We start from the raw sequence: 21,560 nt of genomic DNA, 5'->3' as shown, positions 1-21,560 counted from the left end.
ATTATAAATGCATTGTAAAGTAAATCACAAGGTCAGGGCAGGGAGTCCATTATTCAGACAAGTGCTCTGAGCAAGGCTGGCTTGTTTGGGAATGCAAGTGTTGGGGCTCCTGAGAAGACCCTGCCAGCTTTTCTTTCTGACTTGCTAAATGGAGGAATCATCGTAATTGATTAATTCCTCATTCCCACTCTTTAGCTCCATGGTGGATTTTTTTTTTGCTTTTAAAAAAAGTTACTGACAAATACTAGCTGGGGCCTTAAGCGACTCCTCTAGTCCCCCCTTTTAAAAGACTGGCTAAAGTTTATTTCTCATTTGTACTTTATGCACTGGCTTTTTGAGAATCCCTGGGAAGTTCATCTATTTTTTCTCAACCTTGTCCTTTGGCCACCAATATTTGGGCCCTTTTTAATGCTGTAGTTGACTGGTAAACTGTTAGTTAGTCCCTTGGTGTATATATATATATATTTTTTTAATTTAGCTATCTCCAAAAATGAATGATCGTGAAGTCAAGCTGGCCCCCTCTTTGCCAAAGTGGCATTTACCACTCTCGGGTTCTTTTCAGCGAGAGAGAAATAATGTGACTTAAGCAGGGCCCCTCTCCAGACGGCTTGGCTACTGGCCAAAGAGTTGACTAGCTGAACTGTATCTTTCTGTTTCTTTCTCAACTGGAGCTGAGGCTCAGCCGAGGGCGCAGGATGTTGTATAATTTGGTTCTCGTTGTTAGCCTCTCAAAATAATGAGGAGGAGGATAGTGTAGCATTTCTCAGCCTGCTGCCCGTCATGGTGCTGGCTGCTTTAACTGTTCTTAAACTAGGATGCTGTGTCTGCTTAAGTTGGCACCAGCCGCTCCTCCTAACTTCTCCAGACTTGCATTTGTTTGACTGGGGGAACAACTCCTAAAGATTTGATACGGCCTGTTGGTTAAATCCAAATTAAATTTCTCTTTTGAGATTTTTTGCAACATCCCTTGAGATAAAAATGGGAGTCCCCATAGGGTGTTGTGGAACCAGGATTGGGACTCACTGATCCTCACACAAGGCTGAGATGTGAGAATGTTGCTAGTCTCTCTTCCTTGGAATTATTTTAGGAGTACCTTCCCATTTTTAACAATATCAACAATCAGTGTGTTTCAGGCTAAGATTAAAAGCATCTCCAGGGCCATAGAGAACTGTAACGAGTTGACCTTCTCTTTTTTGATATCCCTATGAAATGATTGCCTGTTTAGAAAGTTCACCTGCCACCCAGGGGAGAATAGAACGATGGGATTTAGGAAGCAGAAAAGTTTCCCTTAGGTCACCTTGTCCAAGGCCCTCACTTAACAAATGAGGAAACAGAGGCACAGAGATGAAATAGCTTGCCCCAAACCACAGCTGGTGACAGACTGGAGAGTTCAGAAGAGGTTTGCTGAGGTTCCTTAGAATGTAGGGATCCTCATTCTCAAGCTTGAATTGGTGCAGATTTTTCTGCTTTGGAGATCGGATTTAAAATTCTTAGAACCGAATGAAATGGCAGAAAGACCGATTCGACAAATATTTATTGGGCACCAGCCACCAGATGAACCAGGCACCAATTCTAGGCACAGGGAATATTATAGATCAGTGAGGGCTTAGGCCTGTGGGGTGGAGGGCTGGGGGCAGGGAAGGCTGGAGGTGAACCATAAATAAGCAATTGCTAACGTCCTCCTCTGCGATTAAACATTGATGTTGGTGTTGTATTATTTTGCAGGTAAAGATGAGCCCAGCAGCTACACATGTACAACTTGCAAACAGCCATTCACCAGTGCATGGTTTCTCTTGCAACACGCACAGAACACTCATGGATTAAGAATCTACTTAGAAAGCGAACACGGAAGTCCCCTGACCCCGCGGGTTGGTATCCCTTCAGGACTAGGTGCAGAATGTCCTTCCCAGCCACCTCTCCATGGGATTCATATTGCAGACAATAACCCCTTTAACCTGCTAAGAATACCAGGATCAGTATCGAGAGAGGCTTCCGGCCTGGCAGAAGGGCGCTTTCCACCCACTCCCCCCCTGTTTAGTCCACCACCGAGACATCACTTGGACCCCCACCGCATAGAGCGCCTGGGGGCGGAAGAGATGGCCCTGGCCACCCATCACCCGAGTGCCTTTGACAGGGTGCTGCGGTTGAATCCAATGGCTATGGAGCCTCCCGCCATGGATTTCTCTAGGAGACTTAGAGAGCTGGCAGGGAACACGTCTAGCCCACCGCTGTCCCCAGGCCGGCCCAGCCCTATGCAAAGGTTACTGCAACCATTCCAGCCAGGTAGCAAGCCACCCTTCCTGGCGACGCCCCCCCTCCCTCCTCTGCAATCCGCCCCTCCTCCCTCCCAGCCCCCGGTCAAGTCCAAGTCATGCGAGTTCTGCGGCAAGACGTTCAAATTTCAGAGCAACCTCGTGGTGCACCGGCGCAGCCACACGGGCGAGAAGCCCTACAAGTGCAACCTGTGCGACCACGCGTGCACGCAGGCCAGCAAGCTGAAGCGCCACATGAAGACGCACATGCACAAGTCATCCCCCATGACGGTCAAGTCCGACGACGGCCTCTCCACCGCCAGCTCCCCGGAACCCGGCACCAGCGACCTGGTGGGCAGCGCCAGCAGCGCGCTCAAGTCTGTGGTGGCCAAGTTCAAGAGTGAGAACGACCCCAACCTGATCCCGGAGAATGGGGACGAGGAGGAAGAGGAGGACGACGAGGAAGAGGAAGAAGAGGAGGAAGAGGAGGAGGAGGAGCTGACGGAGAGCGAGAGGGTGGACTACGGCTTCGGGCTGAGCCTGGAGGCGGCGCGCCACCACGAGAACAGCTCGCGGGGCGCGGTGGTGGGCGTGGGCGACGAGGGCCGCGCCCTGCCTGATGTCATGCAGGGCATGGTGCTCAGCTCCATGCAGCACTTCAGCGAGGCCTTCCACCAGGTCCTGGGCGAGAAACACAAGCGCGGCCACCTGGCCGAGGCCGAGGGCCACAGGGACACTTGCGACGAAGACTCGGTGGCCGGCGAGTCGGACCGCATAGACGATGGCACTGTTAACGGCCGCGGCTGCTCCCCGGGCGAGTCGGCCTCGGGGGGCCTGTCCAAAAAGCTGCTGCTGGGCAGCCCCAGCTCGCTGAGCCCCTTCTCCAAGCGCATCAAGCTCGAGAAGGAGTTCGACTTGCCCCCGGCCGCGATGCCCAACACGGAGAACGTGTACTCGCAGTGGCTCGCTGGCTACGCGGCCTCCAGGCAGCTCAAAGATCCCTTCCTTAGCTTCGGAGACTCCAGACAATCGCCTTTCGCCTCCTCGTCGGAGCACTCCTCGGAGAACGGGAGCTTGCGCTTCTCCACGCCGCCCGGGGAGCTGGACGGAGGGATCTCGGGGCGCAGCGGCACGGGAAGTGGAGGGAGCACGCCCCATATTAGTGGTCCGGGCCCGGGCAGGCCCAGCTCAAAAGAGGGCAGACGCAGCGACACTTGTGAGTACTGTGGGAAAGTCTTCAAGAACTGTAGCAATCTCACTGTCCACAGGAGAAGCCACACGGGCGAAAGGCCTTATAAATGCGAGCTGTGCAACTATGCCTGTGCCCAGAGTAGCAAGCTCACCAGGCACATGAAAACGCATGGCCAGGTGGGGAAGGACGTTTACAAATGTGAAATTTGTAAGATGCCTTTTAGCGTGTACAGTACCCTGGAGAAACACATGAAAAAATGGCACAGTGATCGAGTGTTGAATAATGATATAAAAACTGAATAGAGGTATATTAATACCCCTCCCTCACTCCCACCTGACACCTCCTTTTTTCACCACCCCCCCCTTCCCCATCGCCCTCCAGCCCCACTCCCTGTAGGATTTTTTTCTAGTCCCATGTGATTAAACAAACAAACAAACAGAAGTAACGGAAGCTAAGAATATGAGAGTGCTTGTCACCAGCACACCTGTTTTTTTTTTTCTTTTTCTTTTTTTCTTTTTCTTTTTTTCCTTTATGTTCTCACCGTTTGAATGCATGATCTGTATGGGGCAATACTATTGCATTTTACGCAAACTTTGAGCCTTTCTCTTGTGCAATAATTTACATGTTGTGTATGTTTTTTTTTTTTAAACTTAGACAGCATGTATGGTATGTTATGGCTATTTTAAATTGTCCCCGATTCGTTGCTGAGCAAACATGTTGCTGTTTCCAGTTCCGTTCTGAGAGAAAAAGAGAGAGAGAGAGAAAAAGACCATGCTGCATACATTCTGTAATACATATCATGTACAGTTTTATTTTATAACGTGAGGAGGAAAAACAGTCTTTGGGTTAACCCTCTAAAGACAGAATAGACAGCACTGAAAGAAAATCTCTATGAGCTAAATGTCTGTCTCTAGAGGGTTAAATGTATCAATTGGAGAAGAAAAAAAAAAGGCCTTGAATTGACAAATTTTAACAGAAAAACAAAACAAGTTTATTCTATCATTTGGTTTTAAAATATGAGTGCCTTGGATCTATTAAAACCACGTTGATGGTTCTTTCTACTTGTTATAAACTTGTAGCTTAATTCAGCATTGGGTGAGGTAAGAAATCTTAGGACCTAGCATATAATTCTATATTGTATTTCTCACAACAATGGCTACCTAAAAATATGACCCACTATGTCCTAGTTAATCATCATTTTCCCTTTAGTTTAATCTTATAAGCAAAACTGATTATACCAGTATAAACGCTATTTTGCTCCTGGTGAGAGCTTAAAAGAAATGGGCTGTTTTGCCCAAAGTTTTATTTTTTTTTTAAATGATGATTAAATTGAATGTGCAACGTGCAAAAGCCCCGGAATACAATTAAATACATTAGTAAGGAATTCATTTTATGAAGATAACTTAAATAATGTCTGTTCAAAAAATTCTGGCACCAAAAGAAATAGATCCAGATCTACTTGGTTGTCAAAGGGACAATCAAATGATAAACTTTAAGACCTCGTAGACCATATTAAAAAGAAGAGACTGACAATAAGGTTTGACAGGAGGGTAACAGAGGAAGAAAATACGTGATCTTTTAGCACAACGTGGTACTATTTGCCATTTTAAACTAGAACAGGTGTATAAGCTAATATTGATACAATGATGATTAACTATGAATTCTTAAGACTTGTGTTTAAATGTGACATTCTTAAAAAAGAAGAGAAAGAATTTTAAGAGTAGCAGTATATATGTCTGTGCTCCCTAAAAGTTGTACTTCATTTCTTTTCCATACACTGTGTGCTATTTGTGTTAACATGGAAGAGGATTCATTGTTTTTATTTTATTTTTTTAATTTTTTCTTTTTTATTAAGCTAGCATCTGCCCCAGTTGGTGTTCAAATAGCACTTGACTCTGCCTGTAATATCTGTATCTTTTCTCTAATCAGAGATACAGAGGTTGAGTATAAAATAAACCTGCTCAGATAGGACAATTAAGTGCACTGTACAATTTTCCCAGTTTACAGGTCTATACTTAAGGGAAAAGTTGCAAGAATGCTGAAAAAAAAAAATTGAACACAATCTCATTGATGAGCATTTTTAAAAAAAAAAAACTAAAAAAAAAAAAAAACTTTGCCAGCCATTTACTTGACTAATGAGCTTACTTACTCGGACTCAACATTGCAAGCGCTGTGAATGGAAAACAGAATACACTTAACATAGAAATGAATGATTGCTTTCGCTTCTACAGTGCAAGGATTTTTTTGTACAAAACTTTTTTAAATATAAATGTTAAGAAAAAAAATTTTTTTAAAAAACACTTCATTATGTTTAGGGGGGAACTGCATTTTAGGGTTCCATTGTCTTGGTGGTGTTACAAGACTTGTTATCCATTTAAAAATGGTAGTGGAAATTCTATGCCTTGGATACACACCGCTCTTCAGGTTGTAAAAAAAAAAAAAACATACATTGGGGAAAGGTTTAAGATTATATAGTACTTAAATATAGGAAAATGCACACTCATGTTGATTCCTATGCTAAAACACATTTATGGTCTTTTTTCTGTATTTCTAGAATGGTATTTGAATTAAATGTTCATCTAGTGTTAGGCACTATAGTATTTATATTGAAGCTTGTATTTTTAATTGTTGCTTGTTCTCTTAAAAGGTATCAATGTACCTTTTTTGGTAGTGGAAAAAAAAAAAAAAAGACAGGCTGCCACAGTATATTTTTTTAATTTGGCAGGATAATATAGTGCAAATTATTTGTATGCTTCAAAAAAAAAAAAAAGAGAGACAAACAAAAAAGTGTGACATTGTACAGATGAGAAGCCATATAATGGCGGTTTGGGGGAGCCTGCTAGAATGTCACACGGATGGCTGTCATAGGGGTTGTACATATCCTTTTTCGTTCCTTTTTCCTGCTGCCATACTGTATGCAGTACTGCAAGCTAATAACGTTGGTTTGTTATGTAGTGTGCTTTTTGTCCCTTTCCTTCTATCACCCTACATTCCAGCATCTTACCTTCATATGCAGTAAAAGAAAGAAAGAAAAAAAAGGAAAAAAAAAAACAAAAACAATGTTTTGCAGTTTTTTTCATTGCCAAAAACTAAATGGTGCTTTATATTTAGATTGGAAAGAATTTCATATGCAAAGCATATTAAAGAGAAAGCCCGCTTTAGTCAATACTTTTTTGTAAATGGCAATGCAGAATATTTTGTTATTGGCCTTTTCTATTCCTGTAATGAAAGCTGTTTGTCGTAACTTGAAATTTTATCTTTTACTATGGGAGTCACTATTTATTATTGCTTATGTGCCCTGTTCAAAACAGAGGCACTTAATTTGATCTTTTATTTTTCTTTGTTTTTATTTTTTTTTTTATTTGGATGACCAAAGGTCATTACAACCTGGCTTTTTATTGTATTTGTTTCTGGTCTTTGTTAAGTTCTATTGGAAAAACCACTGTCTGTGTTTTTTTGGCAGTTGTCTGCATTAACCTGTTCATACACCCATTTTGTCCCTTTATTGAAAAAAATAAAAAAAATTAAAGTACACAATGTAAGCTTCTTGTGTCCTCATTTGACACACTCTGTAAATTACTTTCAAGAAAATAACAGGTTTTAAGAGAAGGCCAGTCAGTCTTTTTCAGGATTATTTCTATGGGCATTTTGATGCGTGCATTATACCCTAAAGGAACATAAAGTGCTTACTATATTAAAATAGACATATCTCAAAACATGGAAATAGTTTTTAGATTTTATAGTTCTAGAATAATTTTCAAGAAATGGAAAGTGTTTTCAGTCTGATGTTAAAAACTTTCCCTTCATGTCTTAACAATAATCCATCCAGATATAAATGAAAAATTGACTGGTAATAGCATCTTAAACTTTTATTTCCTTTGGATTTTTTGCTGTTCTTGTTGTCTGAAAGTTCTTTTCTATTCTCCCTCCCCTGCCCTATCTTAGAACATAATGTAAAAAAAGATTTTTTAAAAAGTTAGCTCTTTCATTTCCATATGAGTCTTTCTTCATACCAAAAATAACATCACCCTCCCCCCCCCATAAATATCCAGAAACAAAGGCATCCTGTTAACGAGAGAGAGAGAGAGAGAGAGAGAGAGAGAGAGAAGTAACCAGTAGTTCAGCCAGATGTGGCAAATCTGTGGAATCAGCCACTGATTTCCTGAGATATATGGTGGTTTGCCTTGTGATCCTGTGATCTTAGGGACCAGAGATGGGACAGATCTTTTAGAACTTTTTATAGTGTCTTCCTGACTGGTAGCAAATGAGAGGGGGGAATATGCTTCAGTGATCTTTTGCCCAACCAACAGATTTATGAAATGAAACATAGCCTTTGAAAAGCAAGTTAGGTCCATTATAAAAACCCCTCCTTAGAAATCTGTGTTGTCAGTTTTACAAATACTGCATGCTGCAGCATCTATTTGCTTTATTAAAACACATACTTCTGTGATACTGTCTCCCTGTTCCCAGTGTAGATGAATGGATACAACGTTGTTCTTCTTTTTGTAAAAACCAAAACAAAAGCCGTTCTGTTGTCTTCTTGTGGTAGCATTTTCGTTGCTCAGTTCTTATGCCCTGGTGCCTGTGAGGTGGCCTTTTCATGTAATGCCTTTTATCTGAGACAGGAATAGTTTTATCCTTCTAAAATACACAGAAAGTAGGTGTATTTTTTTTAAAGCCAGTTTGGGTGGGAAGCAGAGAGTGGAGGCAGAGAGGAATCCCGTGAGAGAAGATTTGGGGTTGGGTACAGGGGCTGGGATCAGATGGATGTATCTCGCAGAACTTGATAATTGGCAGTGACCTGAGAGGAGATATTTGTGTTTTGAATTAGGTTACTTCACAACTGAATCCAGAATGCTATTCAAGATAGAAATATTCTCCAGTGCCATGCCAATTTGCGATGTGGTGACTTCTGCTCCACCGTATTAAATGTCCATAAAACCACTGTGTGTCCCTATTACTCTTTTATTAGGAGCTATGAGTGCAGCTGTGCAAGTTTTATATACAGTGTTCATTTTAATTTTTCAATATATGATGCTCTTAGCATAATTAGGTTTTGCATCCTGACAGACAGAATTAATGGCAGATACTGTATACTTACTTGTATGTTCAAATTTCTTAAATCAAATGGGGAATGGGGAGGGGTGCAAACATGTGGTGATAAATCACAGATTATGTTTGATTTACATGGTCCCAAAGTTAAATAAATTTATCGGGAGACACGTTCTTCAGGGTACTCAGTCTCCTGGCTTATTGAAGCCCTCTTATAAAATATGATTTCTGAAGCTGAGTGAACAATACGAGCATGAAAATCTAGGCAATAAAAATATAAGTTATAACTGACATCTGTATCTGGAACCCCTGAATTAAAAATCTTAATGCAAAATAACAAAAAACATTTCCAACAGAGGATGAATTCGAGATTTTTTTAAAATGAGGAAATGCTGAGGATATTAACAGTTTTCAGAATTCTCAAGTTTATGTGACACCCCAGATGTGTTGATGCAATGTTCTTTACCCACCTGAACTCTTAACGCGTCAATGTTCCTTTTTATCTTCATTTTGAGAACAGCTTCGTAATAAACAGGAGTACAGCAAATACTATTTCTCACAGATTTTAACTTAGAAACCCTCCCAGTGCGTGGGCTCTCCCCATCTTGAGACCATTTCCTATCTTCTCTTTGTTTAGGACCCTACAAAAGGACCGAAGCCAAATCATTGCAAAGGTGGCTAAGAAGTGGGGTGAACACTTGTTTCTTCATTTGTACCAGCCATGGCAGGAAGTGTGGAGTAGTTGAGTTTTTCCCAGGGCATTCTGTGCTAGAACTGTTTATTTAAATACCATTTTTGTGTGTGTAATAAGTCCATACTGTATACGTTCATGATGCTGGAAGTGAGGATTTGAAAGGCAGTGGCAGTGGGAGTTAGATATCGTTTCATTTGGAGAAATAAGGAAATGAGGTTTATTCACAGACACTAAAAGTTTGTTCAAAGGTGCTGGGATATTTCAGGCTTTCCTGAAAAGGAGTTGAGGAGCCTCAGGCCCCATCCTGTCCTGCTTCGAACACTTCAGAGTGAGAGGGAGGAAATACGGTGTTTTCTTTCTTTCTTTCTTTCTTTCTTTCTTTCTACCTCTTTCCCTGCTCCGCGCGTGCACACACTAACATGAGTTCTTAGGACTGTGTTGTAGTCGTGTTCTCTTCATTAAGATTCTGTTACTCCATCGTCCCTGGGCCTGGTGTGTTCAAGAATGTACCCATCCCATTCTCTTTACTTTTTCAGACAACTTCCCATTTAAAAAAAAAAAAAAAAAAAGAGAGAAAGAAACGAAAGAAATGTGGGAATTTTGCCAGTGTGAGGATGGGATTGGCAGTGTTCTTTAAACCTGCTTGGAAAAATATTTTTTAAAAGACCGTTAACTTTTTAACAGGCACGAGGCACTTAGCAAATTTTCCTAAGTGTCTCCTAAGGCCCTGCCGCTTTCCCAATTAAAACTAAATGAACCCATGTTTAGAGTAACGGACATCAGAACACACAGCCAGAATTGGGATTCTGGACATTTATTCCAGGGCTGCTCTAGCTACAAATTGTAGACATGGGTTGTTGGGTGTGCACTTTTCCTTGCTGTCATCTTGTTATCCCATTAGCCCTCTGTTTCATTGAGTAAAACACATGGCCAGTGAATCAGCCTTTAGGGGGGATGGGTCTGTTTCTCTCTCTCTCTCTATTTCCCAGTGTCATCTGTGGTCATGGGAAGCGATTAATTCCTCCCTTCCAAAAGGGGAAAGGAGATCAGTACAGTTCACCTGGGTCATTTGTACTCAAGATCCTAAACTTGCCTGAACAACTCCAACGGTTGATCCAAATACTGTTTTTCCTTTCTGTAAAGTGGCAAAGACTACTTAAAGGGAGCATATATATTAGGTCCTTGTGATTCAGCAGAAAGGGCAAATTAAGCGATTTCCCCAATGTCTCTCCTCTAACGCAGGACACCCCCCCCCCCACCCGCCCAAACCCATAGGGGGCTGTGCTTTTCAATAACGTAGAGCGTGGTACATGCCCAGGTCGTATTTTGTCTGTTAGAGCTTTCAATACTGGTAGCAGTTCTGACAAAGGGGTTCGATGGGGGGTATCAGCCAGAGGGGCCTCCACGACAGTGGCAGGGCTGGACTGGGAACGGGGTTCCCCAGAGCCCACCTGGACACAGGAGGCCCCTCAGCCCTGGTCTCCACTGCGCAGGGGGCATTCGAGAGAGCAGCTGAGCTCCAGACCCTGGGCCTCCTGCGGCGCCAAGTCGGGGGAGAGGAGGCCCCAGGCCCCTGCTTCGGGTCGCCATGGCAACGAGCCCTGGAATGCCACAGTGGTAGCCCTCTTCCTCGGCACATCCGGACTCCCAGTTCTGCTGCTTCAAGTCAATGTAACACAGCAAAGGGAGGAATCCCGGAGGAGAATAACCACTCCCTTCTTCCCTTCACCATTGCCTTCCCCCTTTACCAAAAAGAAAAAAAAAAAAAGAAAAGAAAAGAAAAGAAAACTGCATGTTTGAAAGAAACTACAGGCAGTTTTTGGTGCAATTTGGGAGCAACTATTTTGGGTTCTGGTTTCCTCTTCAGGGATGTGTTCGCCTCTTGTAAATCGTTGGCTGCTTTGACGTTGAACTTGATGACATTTCATGTTTTCGTTGTGCTGCTTTTACATCAATTTTGAGTTTTTGTTTCTTTATAATTTTATTATTATTTTAAGGAAATGTCCCCCTTCCCTCCTCCCTCCCCTGTTCTCCTCAACCAAAGGACTGTTTCCTACTCAGTTTTCTCAGTCATAAGGGAAAGTGTTTCCTTCCAGGTGTGTCCCAAGTTTATTAGGACTACCATACGATTGGGATCGGGTAGCGGGTCTGGGTCCTCTGTGGGGAAGGCAGGGAGGGAGGCATGGGAAAGGCACTCAGGGGGCAGAGATTTGGGTGGAGGGGACAGAGTTTGAAATCATGTTTAAAGATGCCAGTGGCTCAACCTGTGGTTGATTTAAGTTATAATTTTAAAGAGCTAGTTAGAGAACAGAAAATCACTGGGCCAAGTCACACCTGTACTTTTTTTTTTTCCCCTTCCTCTGTCTCCAACCTCCTTCTAGGTTCTTCACACACCCCCATTCGGCGTAGTACCCAGAGAGCTCAAGATGTGTGGCAGTTTTCGGATGGAAGCTCGAGAGCCCTTAAGTTCTGAGAAAATTTGAAGTCCCCAGGGGCGGGGTGGACGCGTGCTGCCCAGCCGACATCTGCGTGGCCTGTCATCCTGCTAGTTTGTGATGTTTTCCGACAGTAGCCTCCAAGAAGCCGTTGTGCGAAGACAGAGTCCTGCAGAGTCCTTCCTGCCCAGGCCTGCAGTGCCATTTTATTTATATTTTTTAAAAAAAAAGTAAAAGCAAAAAAACAGACCCACATTGGAACGGTGAATCAGTCCCATATAGAGGGCCCATGGACCATCGCTGTCCTGAGTGACGTCCTGGCCCTTTTGAAACCAGCCAACCTAATTACCTGTATTGTGGAATCGAGCATGAGTCCCCCAACCCCTTGTTTCTATACATTCTATGTTGTCTTTTAAAAAGTGTGCTTAACATTGACACAATAAATGTTGGAGCTTTAGGTGGTGTTTGCTTGTTCTTTAATTATTGATGCTTATAAGACAATGCAGCTGCTTATGACTTTGTATTTCTGTACCCGTTTCCTGCAGACATCCATGGGGTGGGTAGGAGGAACAGATTTGAGGAATGGGTAGGAGGTGTAGGAGGGGAAGGAGGTTACTGCTTATCAGATGGCATAAATTTTCAAGGAGAATCAACATGCAAAACTTGGGAATAAATCATAGCAATATCATAATTAATGTAGTAGTAGTGCTGCTGTTTATTAATGCTGAAGTGTGGTTTTCCTAACTGTCTGACTTATAATTTGCATACCATTAAATAATGCATAATATGGCACGCTGAATTCTGTTTTTCAAATATATGCTTTTGGTGGCTACCATGCAGGATTTGAATTTGTCTTTTAATTTAGCTCAAGAAAGATAACGTCACTGGGTTAGTGGTAAATCCCAAAGAAGGTGATAAATGTCAGTAGCGGCTTATTAAATATTCCAATTTTAGGTTCCCAAACCTTTGGCAAATATATCTTAATACAGACAAACAAACACATGTAAAACTTCTTTATTACTTACATTAACTAACACCAGGAAATTTGGGGCAGATTTTATAAGGGGGAAAATTGTAGGAGGAAAGAGGTTCACATCAGAACACAAGATTATAATCGTGACGTCCATTGCTTGGAAATTAGTGACACGAATAAGTTAGGTCTACAAACAGGTGATAAAAATCCCTTCTGGTCCAGTTAATTTGCAAAGAACTTTTCTCAATTTGGTGTTTCCTATTGCCTGGAGAACCAGAAGAGAACTAGAAACAATATAGCATATTAAAATAGGTTTATAAATAATAGAACTCAGACACCTGTGTATTATAGATTTACATATTGGCTGTGAACGTAAGTGAGGAAAATCTTACCCACTCACCACCCTCTGGCTAGATTGCCTAGCCTCATGAGAAGTTAGCAAGATAATTGGCATCTGGATTCTTTCCTGCTTATTCATCATAAATAATGACTTCTTACAGTACTCTATTGCCTTATACTTTATATAGTGCTTTCATGTACCTTATTTCATCTGATCCTCATTGGGACACCTCACAACTTGCACTCTGTGGGTGAGAAGATCGAGGCCAGGACAATCAGGGAGGAGAGGAGGGAAGCCAGGTGTTCTGGTGTCTAGTCCAGAACTGATTTCACTGAACTCTATAACTTATCAAAGAGCGTGTCTCTCCCTGTGTTAGCACACAAGCCATAGATGTTCATGAACATACCCAAGTATGGCTTACACACACACACACACACACACACACACACACATCAAGGATGTCCATAGGTAAGGGCACACAAAGTTGTCTCTTTCTACCAACAGCTGTGTGTACTGCAGGAGGGGCTGGGAACAAGGGTCCCTCCTTGCCATCTCTCCCTGGTGTCTTTTCCACGACAGATAAATAACCCTGATTGACTAGGTGGCCTTGATGAGTGTTTGAGAGTTCCTCCCACCTAGGTGAGATGGGACTTCCAGACAAGCGTCATTTCATGGAGCAACACTCTCCCTGCCCTATGCTCTGCCTTTGTGTTGCTGAAACCTGAGACCAATAGGGGTTCTGTGACAGCATCCTCCCTGAATGTGCTAAGCTCCTTGCTGATACCTAGAAAAAGTGACACCTTCAAAAGGGACACCCGACTGACACAGAACTATCAGGTGTTTTTTTGGACAACTAGGCCTTGGGAACTGCAGTTGATGTTCACTACACTCTCATTTCTGGTCTATGTTTTTACCTCTGCCTCTTATTTCTTCTCAGAGTCAGAGAGCCACTGGGCAATTGCAAGTTTCTGGATAATTGTAAATAACTGGACCCATTGTAAATAAATGGATATTTCTGGGAGTGGGATTTTTGTTTTTTTGAGGGGGTGGGGGAGGAGTGAGGGAGTGGGTACAGGGTATCATTCCTTCCTCCCCCTTTTGGAAAAGCAAGATGCTTCACCAAAAAAAGAAAAGACCGTCTCTTTCTCCCCTATCTTTTTTAGCTGAAAGAGAATAAGAGTTCATTTATGAGATTCATTATGAAATGACCGTGTTGTGCTAGTGCTAGAACTTTTGAAAACCCACACAGGATTGATGATTTGGGAAGACATCTCCCTGTGTGATATGTCAAGGTCATGGTTATCCGTGAATGGTGGAAGCCGAAGAAAGGACTGACAAATCTGATCGGGGTCCTCACTGTGCCCTCTCCTGAGAGTGAAACTTCAAACTGCAGAGAGATTAATTGGTTGCCCAGCATGTACTGAGCACGGATTAGAGGACACAGTCTCGGGTGCTCGGGAGGGTGGGGACCAAATATGGGACATTGTGCTTACCCTCCCAAGCCTGGTCTATAAACATTAATTCTGTGGTCTGTCCAGACTGTCACACTAAACAAAAAGGTCTGGTTCGACTTCTGAGTCCGTGATGGCAAGACTTAGCTCCCACGACAGCACCCAGGCTTTTGAATACTGGCAGTGTTGGAGAAACAAATGATCGTATCAAAAACTGGTGGTAGTTCAAAGAAATTAAACTAAAGGTAGTTTAATTTAGGCAAGGAGAGCAAACGTGGTTTCTACTGAGGTCTCACTGAGTGCCCCAAACTTGGGCAGAATGTTTCCTGGGCACTTTTGCTTAGAGTTTTCAATAATATTTGTATCAGAGTCAAGTCTTGCAAAAGGTGAGGGATGTCTTTCAAGTTTTGTGTGCACTGACATGATTTTCCTTTTTTTGAGGCCTGGTTGAGATTAGTATTGAAGAAGATGATTATTAACATTAACATACTTTTCCTCTGTGTTAATGTTTATTCTATCAAGAATTCTTATTTTACAAATCAATGTCTCTAGGAAGTAGTGGTAGAGAGGATCAGAATTGAAGTATTTTGTAGGCTGTTGTTTCTCTTTTCCCATGCCATACAGCTATGGCTCCTTTCGGGATATAGCGTGAGGAAACAGATTTGAGGAATTTGCATACTGGCTGTAAAGTCAATATGAGGTTCAACTGGAAGTTACAAGCCCACCTTCCTTCTCCAGGGATCCATCCTGTCTGAGTTCCTAACCAACAGGGAAACAATAATGCTATTTCTTTTCTCAGAGTCTCTAGCAGAGACCGTACTCTTCAGTTCGCACTTACATTAAGATGACGAACTTCACACATTCCAGAAAAATCCAGAAACATAATTGTTTTCCTTCCTGTCTTGCTGTAATTAAGATACTTCCTTGTCAAATCACATTACCTTTCCCCTGATTTTTATTTTTAAAAAATGCTCCCAGAAAATACCTAAGGTTTATAGAACACTTTTATACACATGGTAGAATCAATTTTCCTAGAGATTCTAGAAAGGTAAGCCAACAGACTAAAGCTGAAAGGAACCACTGCAATCATTCATTTTACAGATCAGAGCAAGAGAGTCCCAAAGATTAAATGATGGCTCTAAGATCACACAGCTTGGGGAAAAAATAATAATAAATAATAATAAATTAAAAAAAAAAAAAAACGAGAACCAAGCTCCAAACCACACAGTAGCTGAGTCAGAATTGGAACTCGAGTCTCCAGCACCTTTGGAAAGGAATTCAAGCGGCCAGTCTCTCCCTTGTGACCTACTAAATTCAGAAGCAAGAGTGGCAGAAAAGTGTGCATTACAGAAGGTTTTAAGAATAAAATCGAAAGCTTGTTTTGGTGCCAGTCCTAGTGGGGAGCATGTGAGCATGTCCCATATTTCAAGGGTTTCTAAGCAGCATCCCGATGGCAGAGAACATCTAGGTCACTACCTGGAAGCCTTCCTTCTTCATTTCACCCCTCCGATGGTAGAAATAAACTTAGGGACCAAGAATTGCTGCAAGACAGCTTTTAAAGTTAAAAGGGCATAAAAAAGAGCTACTCATCAAACCAAATTCATCTCAAATGACTTAAATAGATTTCACAATCTGTTCCATTCTCTAGACAGGATTTAAGAGAAGCACCCACTTAATTTGAATTTCAAGTCCGCATCACATCCTGTTAGAGAATCCAACTAGCCAATAGCATGACCTGAATCTTGTTACTGGGGATATTTAATTTTGAGTTCAAAGGTGGTGAAATAGCAATGACCTACAGGGAGGGTTGACCGAGATGGTTTACAACTCTGGGTTGTGAGGACTGATCACCTTCCTATGCTATTGAGGCCGTACGTTCTTTTTCCGTAAAGATGAAATCTTACTCCCCCCTTTGATCAGGGGCTCCTGACTCTGTTAGAGATGTACAAGTCCTGCCTCACCCTTTTATTAGATCTGCCGTGTTGAGCTCTTCTGCCGCCATTTCTTTTCTTGCCAGCCACCCTTTGATTCACGTTCACTCCTTTGAATGGACATGGGTTGACTTTGAATGTCTCTGGGCCTGATCGGGCTGCAGTCGTGTGCAGCAGCTGTTTAGAGCTGCACGGACAAAGTCACCTCTGAAACAGGAGCAGGATGGCGGGAGGTCTCACAGAGCAACAGCAAATCAAATATCCCTGTTGAGGATGGTCTGAGATGAAGTAACTTGACTGGTTTTGTTTCCCCCTGGCGATAGTTCCCTGGATTTCCTGAAATGGCGCTGCCAACAGGCAACTTCTGCTGCCTTCACCGTCCCTTTCTGCGCCTGTGTCTTGGCTGACTTGTCCTCTCTCCTCAGACACATAGAAAGCCTGCTGAGATGACTGAGGCGATTAGCTTCCACTGGGCTCTAAGATTTGCAGAGTTGCCCTGCCCTATTTCAGAGTGCCCGATTTTTCACCTGTTGCTTACCTCACCACATGAAGGGGAAAAACCAAAATGCAAATACTCCTTCTCAGAAATTCACTCAAAGCTCAGAACTCTGAACATGAGAGATTTCCCTTTACAGCGATCCCCTTTGTGTGGATTTGCCTGTAGCCACTACGCCTTATTTGTGGAGTTCTTTTTATTTTTCAGCTTCTTTGAGAGTACATTTTCTTCTCCCTCTGATGGGATGAGGTACTGAGGATGGACTCCTGGGGGTTATAGTGCAGGCCAGCAAATGGTGCCAGTCTCTGAGTCGGCATCTCCGGGCTGGGATCTTGGCTTTATCTTTGCCGTGTTCACCCACCTGGTGTCCCCTCTCTCTACACTTGACGTTATACAAAGCCCATTCCTCCCTCTGAAAAAAGAAGGGCACACCCTGCCTCCTACCTCCTACTACCCAGCAGCATGCACCGGTCAGTTTTATGAACCACCCAAATGCTCTAGACTCCATGTAAGAATGGGGGTATTGACATCTGGTCTTGAAGACTATGGGCAAGTGAGGTTGTGGTCCATCTTAAAGGCAGGCTTTTCTTTGCTTTTGGTTACTAAGGCCATTTTCTTTATAACTTTATGGCACAGATTAAAAAAAAAAGCTGAAGCAATTTTTGTTTGGAATCTAAAGCTGTCATCATCTTTCAAAAATGTGAGCATTTTTGAAATGGTTACATTTGCAGTGCTCAGGGTGCATTTTATCACTTGGGTACCCCTGAAGGTTGGAGGTCTTTCTCTACCCCTTGCCCTGCTAATGGATAGCAACGGAGGGCCTTGTGTACCTACTGAAGGTTGCAAGGCACCACACATCTATTGCCTGAAGATAGAGAGCCAGGACGTCTGAAATATGATCTCTATTGAACACCAAACCCGTCTCAGCTGGAAGACTGCCGGGAGCTGGAGAAAGAGCAAAATAGAGGTTAAAATGAAAACAATAAGGGGTGCCCGGATGGCTCAGTTGGTTGTCTGACTCTTGTTTTCAGCTCATGTCATGATCTCACAGTTTGTGAGATTGAGCCCTGAGTCAGGCTTCTCGCTGACAGCATGGAGCCAGCTTTGGATTCTCTCTTTCCCTCTCTCCCTGCTCCTCCCCTGCACTGGCTCATGTGCTCTCTCTCTTTCTCTCTCTCAAAATAAATAAACTTTAAAATAAATCATCATAATAATATTAGCTAATGCTTATTCAGAATTTACTATGTTCCAGGCATAGTGATAAGAGCTCTCTATGCCCATTCTTATTTCTTCTTCATAACCATCTTGCGGAGTAGCTGCTATCATTATTCCTGTTTTACCAAAGCCTAGAGAGACTAAATGACATGTCCACGGTTGAACTACTGGCACTGCCATGATATGACTCTAGAATCCTCACTCTTAACCTCTACATATTGACTTCCAGGTTCTCATTCTAGAATTTTGTCATCATATATAATGCCAACGTGGAGGGTCCCCTATGAAAAAACAATGACAACAGTGCAGCGCTAATTAAACTGATTAGAAAGCATACTCAAAGGGGCCATGCCTTTAGGGTTTTGGTCTTGTTAACTCTTGAGCAAGGTTGGGGTGTGCATTTTTGTCTGTCTTTGGCATTGGGAGAACCGGTTTGATTTTGTGAGGCATATCTGAGAAATTTACTCATGCATCTTCTCCACCTGCAGTAAGACTCGTTCATTTGTTCAGTCAACAAATATTTATTAGGTCCCTGCTATATGCAACCTACTGAGCTTAGTGCTGAGGAAAGGAAGCAAAGAGGTAAAGGACACAGTTACTGCCCATCAGAAATTGCCACCAGTGGAGAATTAAATTAATTAGAATCCTACTGAATAACTAGTTAAGCTGACGTGGTGAGAACAGTGGGCCTTTTTAAATGCTAATATATAATTCACTTTGCTAAGGTAGACAGCAGGCCAGGGGCTTCAGCACTCCCAAATGAATGGGAATGTTATTCTTTATACCTTATCAGTAGGACATACTTAAAAGTTGTTTTCCTTTTCTTTTTTTTTAAAGTTTATTTATTTATTTTGAGAGAGAGACAGAGTAGGGAAGAGGCAGAGAGAGAGAGAGAGAGAGAGAGAGAGAGAGAGACAGCACAGACTCTGCACTGTCAGCATGGAGCCAGTCACGGGGCTTGAACCCATAAACTGTGAGATCATGACCTGAGCTGAAATTGAGAGTCAGACACTTAAGCGACTGAGCCACCCATGTGTCCCTTAAAAGTTGTTTTTTAAATGCTGGAGATGATTATACATTGATGTTTCCTCATGTATTTGGTCTAGTCCTTCTTGTAAATAATAACAGCAGAAAATTTAGAATGAGAGTAGCAACGGAAACACAGTTTCTTGTCCTGTAAATCAAAGATAAGTGATACCTATATCCTACATATCCTGTGGGTATATCCTATATAAGGGATAAGTCCATGCATATCCACCCTCTGAGCTGACCTGTGACTGATTACCTGCTGCTAATTCATTCTAAATGAAACACGACGAAGAAATCTTTACTTCTGCTATGTGCTGTCTGATGATCTCTTTTGGAATGTCAGTATAAGCCAAGTTTGTTTTCCCCACCTACAGTGTGCAAGGTGGTGTTCTAGGCACTGTGGGCAACTATAAAGAAGTATAGGGGCACCTGGGTGGCTCAGTTGGTTGAGTGTCCAACTTTGGCTCAGGTCATGATCTCACAGTTTGTGGGTTCGAGCTCAGAGCCTGGAGCCTGCTTTGGATTCTGTGTCTCCCTCTCTCTCTGCTCCTCCCCCACACTCTCTCTCTGTCTCTCTCAAAAATAAATAAATGTAAAAAAAAAACTATAAAAAAAAAGAAGTATAAGACCCAACCTCTGCTCTCAAAGGGATTATAGTTAGTCCTATTAGGAGGATAAAATTATAAGCATAAAAGCAGGTAATTAACAATGAAAGGGTGACATATGAGTAATTCAGAAGTGAGAGATACAAACTATAGGAATATGAAGGAAGAAGATTTCTCTGGGGTCCACAGAGATATTGGGCTTTTCGTTGGTCATCAAAGGCACGCTGGGACTTAAACCATAACGAGAAAGGATGAGGGCGAACCAGTTCAAGGCAGTGCTGTGGTATGTGGAGGGCAGTGGCTAGATCAGTGTGGCAGAAAAAAGTTTGTTTATGAAAATAATGGGAGCTAAGGTTAGAAACTAATTTGGAGCCAATTATGGAGGCTCTTTAATGATAGGCAAAGGGCACAATAAAAATTGTGTCCAGAGAGAAGTTTTAGGAAGAGTATAGTAGAGTATGGAATGGATTGAAGGGGAACTCAGAGCTGACCAAGAGGCCAATAGGAGGCTGATCCTTGAGGGTGTTAGCAATTTCCTGGAGGGAGGGCTCTGCCATGAGTATAGTATTTGGGTCAAGCTATGTAGTCATCTTCACAGTATTCAAGCACACAATGACGCCTTTATTCAATGGTATATCTAAATTCCCCATTTGCCTTGATCTAGATCCACCCCAGACTGACTATGGAAGCCAACAAAAGATCTTCCTTATGTGTTGATTGTTGTTAGAAGTCCACACAATGAAGAACCTAAAGATAAAGACCTTGAGCCTGAACAGTTCCTAGAGAGGAACTGTTTTTAGAGTATAAAGGGAAAATACCATATCTCAACAGGCATTTAACAATTTAGCAACAAGTCTCAAGCACAATGATAAACTCAACTGGAAAAAAACAGAAGAATACAGGAGTTTTGGAGTTCAGTGGGCTCCAAGGATTTCCTTTTTTTTTTTTTTAATGTTTATTTATTTTTGAGAGATAGAGACAGAGTGCGAGCGGAGGAAGGGCAGAGGGAGAAAGAGACACAATCCAAAGCAGGCTCCAGGTTCTGAACTGTCAGCACAGAGCCCGAAGCAGGGCTCACACTCACAAGCTGTGAGATCATGACCTGAACTGAAGTCAGACGCTTAACTGACTGAGCCACCCAGGCGCCCCAAAGGATTTCCTTTTTTGAGGGGGAAAGATTTAAGATTTTTAAATAATTTTTTTTCACTATTTGTAAAAGTTGAATTATGTTGTCTTTTCCTTTGCAACATGCTTATTGGTACATGCCAGATACTGTAATATGATTTTATTGTCATTGGCCGCAGCATTAGATGAATTTCATAATGAAGGCATGAAGTGAAAGTAAGCAAGCATGTTTACATGGAATCAGAAATGTTCTCTGTACCAAGTAAGGCTGAGCAGGCTAGGGCTTCACTCTCTTGGAGTTTAAATTTCAAAAAAAGAGACCTTTGTATTTTTGTATGGCAGTCATATCATCTGGAATCCCACCACACCTCCCTTCTCCCCTGGCTACCGTTCTGTTCTTCCTGGAAGCAGGATTGGTCTATGACTGTCCAGTGTCATAAATCAGGACATTTAAGGCATCCAGAGAATTCATTTTTGAAATGAATGCAAACTGGTTGCAAACTGTCCATTTCAGAAACCCTTGAGTTTCCCCCAGAGCCTCCTCCCGGCTCCTGTGACCTGTCCATAGCTACAAGCCCCAGTGCTGGCTCCACTTCTCAGGAGGATTGTCAAAGATGTAAATACAAGCTAAAGATCAGTCATGAGCGAGTGGCTGGGAGCTGCCCAAGGGGTTCAGCACATGTGGAAACATTCCCCTGAGGTGTGAAAACACTTTGACATTACAGGTATGGGTCATATTTCCCTCCCACTGAAATAGAGTATAACTGAAA

At 42.5% G+C, this 21,560-nt stretch overlaps 1 protein-coding gene across 8 annotated transcripts in view; it reads left to right on the top strand.

Moving 5' to 3' along the window:
- BCL11A (BAF chromatin remodeling complex subunit BCL11A) overlaps positions 1–12,082 on the top strand; it is a 100,854-nt gene extending 88,772 nt beyond the window's left edge. For 4 of the 8 annotated variants that reach the window (XM_043603440.1, XM_043603443.1, XM_043603441.1 and 1 more), the window contains one exon: positions 1,726–6,981. In XM_043603440.1, the coding sequence (XP_043459375.1) occupies positions 1,726–3,746 (2,021 nt within the window). In that variant the 3' untranslated portion in view covers positions 3,747–6,981. Of the gene's footprint in view, positions 1–1,725; positions 6,982–11,571 lie in introns of those variants that run through there. The other 4 variants (XM_043603444.1, XM_043603442.1, XM_043603446.1 and 1 more) reach the window with 3 other exon arrangements.
- The last annotated feature ends 9,478 nt before the right edge of the window (positions 12,083–21,560 follow it).

This window comes from Prionailurus bengalensis, chromosome A3 (genome assembly GCF_016509475.1).
Source record: "Prionailurus bengalensis isolate Pbe53 chromosome A3, Fcat_Pben_1.1_paternal_pri, whole genome shotgun sequence".
NCBI classification, from domain to species: Eukaryota; Metazoa; Chordata; class Mammalia; order Carnivora; family Felidae; genus Prionailurus; species Prionailurus bengalensis.
The sequence above is the reverse complement of the archived record's forward strand: the minus strand, read 5'-3'. Positions and strand labels throughout refer to the sequence as shown.